The following is an 11284-nucleotide window of genomic DNA, read 5'->3' as shown; positions in this document are numbered from 1 at the left end:
GTTTATTCCCACGAGACCGGCCTTCACAGGCTTTGGTTTGGACCCGGGGGAACCTGAGAAGGTCTTACACAGATCGGGACTCAGTCACAGAACGAGTACCGTGCAAAGCCCATTTCTAGTTAAAGGCAAGTCCCAGACACTTTCCCCTGCACTCCACTGTGCCCCATTGTTATCCCACGTCTTATAGGCACAAAACATTTTGTGAGTTTCGTTCCTGCGTCTGTAAAACGGGGGCGAAGAATTAAAATTGCAGAATTAAATTAATGAACCTGCAGGTAAGTCTCTGAACGAAGCACAGGACTTGCCACGCTGTAAGCGCTCAAAACACTTGAGCTGCCATCCCCGCTATTCCTCACCACGTGGAGCCCCAGCGCCCGCCCCCAGGGGCTGGATCAAGCCCGAGGGAGGGGGACAGGGATGTGTCAGGGGTCACTCCCTCGGACTCCGCCCCCTGCGGCGCCGTCCGGGTACGACTGAGCTCCCCAGGCACAGCTCCGGGGCTCCAGGTCGCCGCAAGGCCACGCGCGCAGGCGGCCAGCCGAGCCCACCACTTCCCACTTCCGCCAGACCCCAGTCCGAAATAGCCGCTTCCGGCCGCGAGCTGGACGGAGCCAGAGCCGCCCGCGGTGGGCGGGGCCTGAGCTAGGCCACGCCCCCAGCTTCCGGCTCGCAGCTGGCGGCGCCAGGCACCGCCGGGCCGTTCCCGGCTCCGGCCGCGGCCGCCCGGCCCCGCCCTCTCGTGACGTCACTTCCGGGGCGGCCCGGGCGGGGCCCCAGCTGGGGTGGCAGCTCCGAGCCGTGCTGGCTGCGGTCCGCGCTGCTCCGCTGCCGGCCACGTCCCCACACCGGACCGCGGGCGCTGCCCCGCCGTGCGAGGGCCGCCGGGCCGCCGCAGGCCTGCCGCGCCCGGTAAGGGACCCGCGCTGCCGTCCGGGGAGCTGTTGTCACGGCTGTCTGAACCGGCTTGGGGCAGAGAGAGGGAGGTAGGGGGCAGGAGGAAGGTGAGTGGGGGCCAGAGAGGCAGAGGAGGTGAATGGGGACAGAAGGAGGGTGAATGTGGGCAGGAGGGACAGAGGAGGTGAATGGGGGTAGGAGAGGCAGAGGAAGTGACTGGGGACAGAAGGAGGGTGAATGTGGGCAGGAGGGACAGAGGAGGTGAATGGGGGCCCGAGGGGCAGAGGAAGAGAATGGGGGCAGGAGGGACAGAGGAGATGAATGGGGGCAGGAGAGGCAGAGGAGGAGGTGAATGGGGGCAGGAGGGACAGAGGAGGTGAATGGGGGCAGGAGGGACAGAGGAGGTGAATGGGGCCCGAGAGGCAGAGGAAGAGAATGGGGGCAGGAGGGACAGAGGAGATGAATGGGGGCAGGAGAGGCAGAGGAGGTGAATGGGGGTAGGAGAGGCAGAGGAAGTGATTGGGGACAGAAGGAGGGTGAATGTGGGCAGGAGGGACAGAGGAGGTGAATGGGGGCAGGAGAGGCAGAGGCGGGTGCATGTGGACAGGAGAGGCAGAGGAGGAGGTGAATGGGGGCAGGAGGGACAGAGGAGGTGAATGGGGGCAGGAGAGGCAGAGGCGGGTGCATGTGGACAGGAGAGGCAGAGGAGGGTGAATGGGGATGAGAGGCAGAGGAGGTGAATGGAGGCACAGAGTGCAAGAGGATGAGGACTGGAGGTGAGGAACAGAAGGCGAGAAAGGAATGGAAGGAGTCAGTTGGGCGCTGAGACTCGACTCAGGAGGAGCATGGGTGGGGACTGGAGAGGCAGGAGGAAGGCTGAAGGGGATCCCAAACCAGAGAAGAAGAGGCCCAGCCAGTTCCCAGTTTGGGAGCGGGGGATGGGAAAGTTGGGACACTCCCGAATGGGTGGGGAACTGAAAAATCTCCCAGGAGGCCAGGACCAGACTGGGCCCTAGGAAGCATTGCCCTCAAAGAAAGAGTTGGCCCTTTAGCTGACCCAGGCCCTGTCTTCCTAGGAGGAGCTTGTGCATTTCCATCTACCTGCCTGCCTCCTCCATGTGAGTCTGGATGGCTGCTTAGTGTGTGCCATTGATTATTAGGCTGATAAGAGGAATCCCCATCCCCCTGGTTTGCCATAAGACGTAAACATCGTGCTTAGAAATCTGCGTACAACAACATGCAGTTATTCCCCCCACCGAGGAAGCGTCTCTAAAGTTTCAATAAAAATGATGAGGAAAGTATTTAAAGTAGAAAATTTCTGCTTATATGCTGGACTTGCCTAATAGGACAAAGGAAATTTACCCACATTGCCAGCAAAAACTACGCCCTTGATCAGCATTTAGCTTTGATACCAAAACTTCCTAGAAGCAAACAGTGTAATTAAGATGACACCCAGTGGTCCTAGTTCCCGTCTGTCTCGGGGAGCCATCCCTTGGACCACAGGACGATATCTATATATACAAGACCACAAACTTGTGTTCCGTGTGTTCTGATACCAAAGTTCAGCCAGGTGAAGTGTTAAGATAAGCTATCTGTGGTTTGCCCTGTTTCTGCTTCCGCCGTTCTTACTCCTCGGTACGTATAGCTTCTCCAGCTTGGAGTAGGGGCCTGGGCCACACTGCTGCAGAGAAATTATTACTAGCCTGCTGGAATGTGGGAGTGACCCTGGGAGTCCCCTGCCAAGCCTGAGGATTACTTGTGTTGGATCTGAGGAATCTGTCTAAGCCAGAAAAAGGAACTGGGCAACTTGGAGTCTGATTTCATGTAACTTGCTCACAGCACCCTGCGTGTAACAAACAGGTTCATCAAAGAGTTAAGAACCAAGCCAAGGTGGGGAACACAAGAAGACAGGAGGTGTCCGGAGGCGTCACAAGGTCCCGGAACAGAAAAGGAGAAGGAAGTTGGCGCCCAGGGCCGCAGTCTGGGGGTGCCTTCCTAATGGGGTGTTGCGTGGCTCAAGGGGGTGCTGCCCTGTCCCTGCAGAACTCGTGGGGAGCTGACCATTGGCAGGGGGACCTCCCAGCGCAGCCTAACCTCCTGCGTCCATCTGCGCTGATGTCGCCCTTAATACTAATGGTTCTTTCTTCCTTGTTCCCCTCCTGCCCCAGGGGTCTCTTTCCTTTCCATCTATTATGGTCTGAGGCCTTGATCCACCCAGTCTCCTGCTCCAGATAATAGTGGGAATAACTGGCCAGACCCTCATTTAAGGCTCCCTGAAGCCTTTGCAGGGGAAACTATTATTTTAAATCTTGTTAATGATTTGTCCGTTGTGCGTCAACTTACAAAGATTAGTGTGGGTCCCCACACGTGAATCTTGACATTTAGAATATGCTGTTGGATGGGCTGGCCCCGTGGCCATGTGGTTAAGTTCACGCACTCTGCTTCGGCAGCCCAGGGTTTCGCTGGTTCAGATCCCAGGCGTGGACATGGCACCGCTCATCGGGCCCTGCTGAGACGGCATCCCACATAGCACAACCAGAGGCACTCACAACTGGAATACACAACTATGTACTGGGGGGCCTTGGGGAGAAGAGAAAAAAAAGATTGGCAACAGATGTGAGCTCAGGTGTCAATCTTAAAAAAAAAAAAAGAGTGTGCTGTTGGAAAGCAGAGGGAGGACCATACCAGAGAGATGAATTCACTGCACAGCGAGGGCCTGTTCTGGACTCCACACGGCGGCCACTGCCTGTTTCTGTGGGAGCGATCACCACAGAAACAGGGATGGTATCCAGCAGAAGTTTCCTGAAACACTTGTAGGGTTTCCTGACACACTTAAGGAGCTGCTCCCTGTGTGCTCTTGCCTTTGTGTTTGTAACTGTGAGTGTGATTGCACACATGTGTGTGTGTGACTGCATGTGTGTGTGTGTGGCAGTGTGCGTGTGTGTGTGTGTGTCTGCGCGCCTGTGGGCATTGTGTTAGGGAGTGGGCCCAGGGTGGTCCTCAGGCATCCCCACCTGCTGGCATCTGCCCCTGTAGGAGGTGATGAGCTGTTTCTTTACTCTCCTGAGTTTGGATTAAGAATTCGGCAGTGAGAGAATCATTTGTGCTGGTAACATCTTTGCATTACAATTGCACTCCTGGATTCCTCTAAAGGTTTGCTTGACTGTAGAAAAATGCGTTTCCTGATATGTAGATCGTGAAATTTCTCTCAGTTATTAAAATCTACGTGTGAAACTGTCTCAAGTGAGATTCCTCGGGGCCTGCCTGCCTGGTAGGTCAAAGTACTTGAAGAAAATCAGACATCATTTTCTTTCATCGGAGTCGTTCAGAAATGTTTTACAAAAGTGGTACATGCTTGTAAAGAAGAAACAAAGATATAAAGTAGCAAATGGAACTCACCAGTAACTCCTATCCCTCAGGGATAACCATTATTAACATTCTGGTACAAATCTTTCTAGACGTCTATTTAAACAAAAATTGGATCATGGCGTGTGTACTGGTGTATGACCTGCTTTTTGCACTTAATGATATATGCTGGGCATCTTCCCGTGTCAATAAATAGAAATTTGTGTATTTTTTAGCAGTTGCCATAGTGTTTTATATATGGATGGGACCATAGTTTATGGAAGCATTCCAATTTTTCAGTATTATAAATAACGCCGTGATGGACATCTTTGTAGATCTCTATCTTTGGACATCCGTCCAATTACTTCCTTAGAAGAAACTCCAGCAGCAGAAGAGCGCCACATGACAAGTTTCGGTACATATTGTCATTTCCCAGTATAACGATCTATTGAATGCTGCTGTCTTGGTGTCTCCCTCCTCCCTGGAGGGTTCTCCCCATGCTCTGCCTAAGGAGTGTTTACTCTTTCAAACCCTAGATGCGTCTGTTACCAGAGTGGAGCATCTGCCTGTGTCCCACCTGTGCCACAGAGCATGCCATGGCCTGGGAGTCCTCCACGAAACTGCTGTCACCTCCTGCAAAGCCAGACCTCCCCCGGCGAGGACACGGTTCCCAGCCCGCCGCTCTCCAAGGAGGAAGATGGCCCAGCCTGGGGGCATGCCCTGAGCAGCTGCCTCTGGTGAGCCTGGAGGCCCCGCGGGTGGGGCACCTGCTTGATAATGGGACAGGGAGCCCCGAGAGGGGGCTTTGCAGGGTCAGGGAGGGTCATGGAAAAGGGAAAGACAGCAAGCCCCGAGGGCCAAGCCTTCCATAACCAGGAGGGGCCCAGTCTATGACACTTGACCGTCAGAGGTGGTGCCTCCGGAGGCAGTCCAGGAGGATCGTCCCCTGACTGGAGGGGGTGGGGACCATGTGGTCCTCTTCTGTTTCTATGACAAGTGCCAGTCACCACCAGAGGTTCTCTCTTGGCCTTGTGTCGTAACTCCGAAGTACATGTGGGAGCCCCTCTGGCTGCACAGGCGGAGGGCCTGCATCCCACTGATGCAGGGGGTGGAGGAGGCTGTCCTTAAACCAGGAACGAAATGGGCCCTGTCTGTTCCAGGGGGAGGAACTGGAAGGGAAGGAGGAAATCCATTCAGCACGTTGGATCAGTTCCTCCCTGCCTCCAACAGCTCTGAAGTTCACTAAAGGGCTAGAGCAGGGCTTGGCAAACTGCAGCCCGTGGCCCAAGTCCTGCCGGCTGCCTGTTTTTGTCAATAAAGTTTTATTGGGACAGAGCCACACCCATCATTTCCATGTGGTCCCCAGATGCTTGTGCGCTACAGCAGCAGCCCTGAGTAACTGACACAGGGAGCGTGTGGCCCACAAAGTCTAAAGTATTTGCTGTCTAGCTCTTTACAGAAAAAGCTTGCCAACCCTGCCCTAGTGAGGGGGTGGCAGAAGCCCTAAGGACTGGGGGGCATTCAGGAAGCCCCCGTCACAACCTCCCACCCCAGCAGACCCCAGATCCAGGCTCAGACACGAGGAGCACGTTGGGCTCAGTGGTGGTGGCATAGAGGTGACTGGCCAAAGAGAGCCGCTGAAATCCCGGTCTCCACCGAGAGCCCAGCTGCATCGCTTCAGCTGACGGCCAGTGGGAGTTCTCTGTGCCTCACAACTTGCAGTCTCAGTTCTTCCCTCTCTTGATACTGGTCTGTTTCTTCTCACCCCACCCCACCCCCACTTGTTTCTGCGAGAACAAAGAATGCCTTTTGCATTCTAGAAAACAGATGCAAAGCTATGCTTTGGAGGGCTGAGTAAATTTTCTAAACCTGTAAGACACCAGGACCATTTTGGAGGGCAAGTGCGACCTGAAGCTAGACTAAAGCTGGTGACTCTTGGAAAGGGATCGGAAGCATCAGGGAATATGTGCCAGCCTTCCAGAAGCGTTTGTGCTCAAAGGGGTTTTTCCAGTCATGGGCCACTGACAGGAGATAGAAAGGCACCAGGTGACCTCCCTCTGGACATCCCTTTATGCTGCACAGGGGCTGTTTCTCTGTAGCTCCCAGCAGGGCTGGAAGTGCTTCGTGGGGTCGGCTGTGACTAAGCCAGGCGCCGGGCTGGGCACTGCAGGTATTTCACGTGCCCGGGACGGGTGGGAGCCTCGGGGAGAGCCTGGCGGGGGCGGGATGTTGAAGGCTGCCTCGGCTGTGTTAGGGAGTTTCGGGGTTACCCTGGGATAGTAAGGGGTTTAAGCAGTGGAGGCGGCCAGCTTTGTGGGCATAAGGATCTTTCTGGCAGCTGTGGGGTGGGAGGGGGATCAGGGCCAGGATGGAGGTGACTGTTAGGGCTGATGGAGGACAGCGAGCCTGCCCGGGTCACCAGGGGCAGCCTGGCTCGAGGGTCACGGAAGCAGCAATCAGCGTCCGGGCCCGGAGGCGTTGTTCAGGACGTCTTCATCCAGGGTGACTTGAGGGCTCCCCTCCGTGACGTTCTGTGGAACATAGGAACTTCCCGGTGCGGGCCAGGGGAAGGGCTGAAGGCCCGGGGTGTCTTCAGGCAGGACTGATTTTGGAGGCCCCCTCAGGAGCCCCGTTCTCGTCGCCTGCCCTCAGGCTCCCAGCAGGCCTGTGCTCTGCCTGCCCTGTACCCCAGTTGAGTGTTTAGTTAGGGGGCTCACCATGACTGCATGTGGCCGGGGTATTGTCCGGAGAGGGCCTGGGCCTCGAGGCAGCCTCATGGGATTCAGGGGCTTGGACGGGGCCGAGGACAGGATCAGGGAGCACCCAGGACCAGCAGGGCATGACGCGATGGGACGTGTGAGACCACCTGGCCCCTCAGCTCCCCATCGCACTCCTGTGGCAAGAGACCCCCGCCTGCCGGCCTGCAGGAGGGACCAGGGGTGAGTGTGGGGAGACCCCTGTGCACTCAGGAAACTGGCTCTGGCTGAACCCAGTCCACATCCTGCCGAGGCTCAGCCGTGGTGGCATCTCTGGAAGTTTCTGTAGTCACACTGTTGCCCCTGCAGACACCTCAGCTTCTGCAATCAGGTCCTCTCAGCCCACCCTCTGTCTCTCACAGGAGCACCCCTTCATGGAGTCCCTCAGCCTCCTCCAGCCTTGTCCCCTCCTGCCTCGTTGCTGGGCTCCTCTCATGCCCGCCCCCTCGCCTACCCCTCCCGCTGGAGCATCTCCCTGCACTTGTCACACCCCTGCATCAGGCCTGCAGGGGCTCCCATCCCCGCCCCCCTCAATCCAAACTGCCCTGTGGTGGCCCGCCTGTCTCTAGTCTAATTCCAGGTCTCACCGTACTGTCCCTTGGCCTCCGGCCCTGCTCTTGGCATCTGCTGCTCTGTCCCACTCGCCTCCCTCAGCCCTTCTCCACCAGGCAGATCCCAGCCATCGTTCAGATCGTGGCCCAGGTCTCGCTTTCCCAGGTAACCTTCGCTGGCACCCCCACCCACCCACCCACTGGTTGAATTCAGTGCCTCCTCTGGGCCTCTACAGCACCCTGTCCTCCACCCCCCACCCTTGGGGTCTCCACACAGAGGACTGGCCTCCAGTTACCCTTCAAAGCCTGCCAGGGTGCCATCTCTTCCCTGCTTCCCAGCACTGAGTCACGCCTCTGCTCCACGCTTGCGCCCGCTTGCAGTGACCTCTTTTCTGTGTCTCCCGCTGGATGGCCAACTCCTGGAGGAGGGACTTGTATGGCTCTCGTCTTTTTCTCCTAGGTGCGCTGCCTGGCACGTGAGCAGACACTCAGGAAACACTGGATGAATGGGAGGGTGGGTGGGTAGGTGGATGATGGATGGGTGGATGGATGATGGATAGACGGATGGGGTGGGTGGATAGATAGATGGGTGATGGATGGATGGACGATGACTGGCTGGCTAAGTGGCATCTCCCTTGTGAAAGTTGTCATCAGCCGTGACAGGGTGCACAGTAGTGCATAAGGCCTGATTTGCATCCTGCAGACCATGGGAAATGTCCAGGAGGAAAACTTGGCTGATCTTGGTGTTGGGAAGGCCTTGGCCCTTCTCTCCTGCTCTTTCAGACTCTGAACTCTAGGGTGGGGCAGTGAACGCGTCTGGAGGTTGAGGCGTATAGTGGAACTGGGGCAAGAAGTGCTTTAAACTCATCCGCTGCAGGCACTGGGCTGATGGCTGAGCCGCCATGGCCGAGACACGGTGCGCTCTCCCTGGACGCCAGGCCTGTGTTTGCACCAGGACCCCGGCAGCCCTCAAAGCAGGCACAGGGCTGGGCCCAGGGCCCAGGCCCCAGGAAGGGCTGTACGTTACTGACCAGGCACCTTCTTTCTTGAGCACAGATCCGTTGGCCGAGCAGCAGGGAATTGTGAGGCTGAGGAGCGGCTAGCTGGGAGCCTCAGGGACCGCCCAGCCTGGCTCCCGGCTCACCCGCAAGATGTGGACGTGGACAGCCCTTGTGCTTGTTTGGATTTCCTCCTGGTCCTTATCTGAAAGCCAAACGACATCTCAGGAGACACGTAAGTGAGGGAAAGCTGCGTGATTACTGGGCAGGCCCACAGTGGCCCCAAAGCACCCTGAGCCTGAGGGGTGTCTGTGAGCCAGGCCGGTGATTCAGGAGCCCTGGAGCTCCCCGGGTGCTGGGCTGGGAGGGGTGGTCAGGCCAAGCTTCTCCAGGGCCAGCGTGGGTCAGAGCCCCCAACAGGACCGGGCATCTGAGCCCTGAGAGGCTCACTGGGCTGGCCCTGCAGAATTTCCTTTCTTCTGTGAACCCTGTCTTCACTGGGGAGTGCGTCCATTCATCCATCAGATGTTTAATTGCACTGCTACTCTGTGCCAGGCGCTGTTCGTCTCAGGAGTTCCTCCTGCGCATCCTTTCAGAAAGCCAGGAAGTCTTTTTGTGGTGGTGTCACTATGTGGGGGACGATTTGTCTGCTTTGTCAACCCGGGTGTGTGTTTGATGGGGTTTTTTTAATGGTGAATCACACCCGCGATGTGAGATTTTTCACTCTGATGTTAGGAGAATTGAATCAAAGAGTAAAGCTCTGAAGCCTTCGATGGGCTTGGGCTTCAGAGTTTTAAAATCAAGGTGCCAGGAGCAGTGGCAGGCGTGTGCGGTGAGAAGCTGAGAGGGAAACGTGTTTGCACGTCCCCTCCTCCCTTCGCCCTGGGCCGAGAGGAGAGGCGGGCTGGGAATTCAGACGATGGCCGAGTGACCCACCTGCACAGGACTGAAAGTGATTGTGTCTTTCTCTCCTTCTGACTTCAAGGGTCCGTAGACCTCAACAGGACGTTGGAAAATTCAGTCGGGAACAGTACGTTTCAGGAAACAATTTCGAGAGTCTTTAATAAAACTTCTGAAGGAATGACTGTGGTGACACCTTCTCCTGTCACGTTGACCAAAGGGACTTTGGTGGTTGACCCCACCTCTCCTGCAGTCACAGCAGCAACAACACATAGGACAGGTGTGGGCACTCCGGTGACTGCAGAAGGTACCCCTGACCGGGCAGCCTCCGGGGTGCCCAGCCCGCCCAGTGCTGTGTCTGCGGGGCCCACCCCGTCCGCCCCTGCTGCTCTGAGCACCCCGCATGCTCAGGCATCCCTCAGCGGCACAGCGCCAGGAGCAGCCACTCTGACAACACAGGCCATGGGCACGCAGACTGCTGCTGTGACCACGGCAGGGATGCTCAGCCCGCAGGGCACGCACAGTCCTGAGCCCACGTCTGGCCCTTCCACAGCCATCCCTGTGTCCTCCTTGAGTCCCCACGCCCCTAACGTGTCCACACAAGGCCCCAGCATCCCGGCGTCAACAACCGGGCCTGTGGCTGACACAACAAGCAGGCCCACACCCACCCTCTCCAATGCCACCGCAGAGCCCACGCCCACCTCCATGGCTCCTCCATCCGTGACAGCGGTGACAGCCACCACCAAGCCACAAGCCGAGGAGCCAGCTGCCAGCACAGTGCCAGCACCTGTACCTCACAGGAGCCCCACTCCTGAGGTGGAGGCCACGTCTTCCATGACACAGCCAGGTGCTGCTCCGTCTGCCCGGGGGCCCACAGGGCCAGGCACACCCCAGACACCGGAGCAGGTCGAGCCTGAATCCACCCCTGGTACTGCATCTGCCGGGCCAACGCCCGGGAGCTCAGGGGACTCGAGGATGCCGGCCACGGACTCCTGCCAGCTCAGCACCCAAGGCCAGTACTTGGTGGTCTCCACCAAGCCCCTCGCCCCATCCTCGGTGAACAAAAGTCTGCTGTTGGCCGTGCTGCTGTTTGGGGTGACCCTGTTCATCACTGTCTTGGTTCTGTTCGCCCTGCAAGCCTACGAGAGCTACAAGAAAAAGGACTACACGCAGGTGGACTATCTCATCAACGGCATGTACGCAGACTCAGAAATGTAGGAGGGGCGGCCCGCGGGCTCTGGCGGGCCCTGGACGGCTGGCCCGTCCCTCCTCCCATTCTGCCCCTGAGACCAAACCAAGTGCTTCCGAATTCTTTGGTGCAATTTAGGAGATAGGCCAGATGCTTAAACATGTTTCATTGCTGTCCTTTTAATTCCATGATCACTAAAGAGTCGCTGCTTTTTTCATAATTATTTTTGTAAACGAGCGCATTGCCGGGGCAGGTGACGATTCCGCCTCGGGGCGGGCGGCCGGTGTGGATCCCGACCAGAATTAAAGCAATGACCGCTTTCCCCCTTCAGGCCGTGTCTCCCCATTTGTGTCGGCCTTGTCCTGCCCACCATCGTGCTGGGGAGAAATTTCGAGATGCGTGTGATGGAGTTTGTCTTTGTGAATGTTAATCCAACGCAAGGCCCTGGGGGTCCGCGGGGTCTGGGCTGCTTTCCCGGGCTTCGCTCTTATGCCCAGCCCTGCTGTGCCCTCGGCGGGAGAGCTCCAGCCTGGGGGTCTCTGGCCCACGTGGACACGGAGCCCCTCCTCTGACCCACCTTTTTCTGGACTGTTAGGTGGTGAGCCCGATTTGGGCATGAAGGAGCTGGATCCAACATAAACCACACGTGAG

The 11284-nt window shown here is 57.3% G+C and overlaps 1 protein-coding gene across 7 annotated transcripts; it reads left to right on the top strand.

Annotated features, from left to right (window-relative positions):
• The first annotated feature begins 488 nt into the window (after positions 1-488).
• Positions 489-10963, top strand: C17H11orf24 (chromosome 17 C11orf24 homolog). 7 transcript variants are annotated; one of them, XM_070488290.1, is made up of 6 exons: positions 754-909; positions 4776-4976; positions 7576-7712; positions 7928-8006; positions 8603-8779; positions 9530-10963. In XM_070488290.1, the coding sequence occupies exons 5-6, from the start codon at positions 8698-8700 to the stop codon at positions 10660-10662; spliced, it is 1215 nt and encodes a 404-aa protein (XP_070344391.1). In that variant the 5' UTR covers positions 754-909; positions 4776-4976; positions 7576-7712; positions 7928-8006; positions 8603-8697; the 3' UTR covers positions 10663-10963. The 7 variants fall into 7 exon arrangements, with proteins under 7 accessions (XP_044618176.1, XP_070344391.1, XP_044618182.1 ...); XM_044762247.2 differs by lacking the exons at positions 7576-7712; positions 7928-8006 and adding an exon at positions 4575-4654 and having other exon boundaries at positions 759-909; XM_044762243.2 differs by lacking the exon at positions 754-909 and having other exon boundaries at positions 4955-4976; positions 7824-8006.
• Positions 10964-11284: the final 321 nt, after the last annotated feature.

Source organism: Equus asinus, chromosome 17, assembly GCF_041296235.1.
Source record: "Equus asinus isolate D_3611 breed Donkey chromosome 17, EquAss-T2T_v2, whole genome shotgun sequence".
NCBI lineage: Eukaryota > Metazoa > Chordata > Mammalia > Perissodactyla > Equidae > Equus > Equus asinus.
Note: the sequence above shows the minus strand (reverse complement) of the source record. Positions and strands in the feature narration are given on the sequence as shown.

What these genes read in the sequence shown, in the direction of transcription:
- C17H11orf24 (XM_044762241.2), top strand. Translation starts at nt 8,698, where the DNA reads ATGTGGACGTGGACAGCCCTTGTGCTTGTTTGGATTTCCTCCTGGTCC. An exon ending in AACGACATCTCAGGAGACAC is followed by an intron (nt 8,780 to 9,529) that starts GTAAGTGAGGGA and finishes TCTGACTTCAAG; the next exon opens with GGTCCGTAGACCTCAACAGG.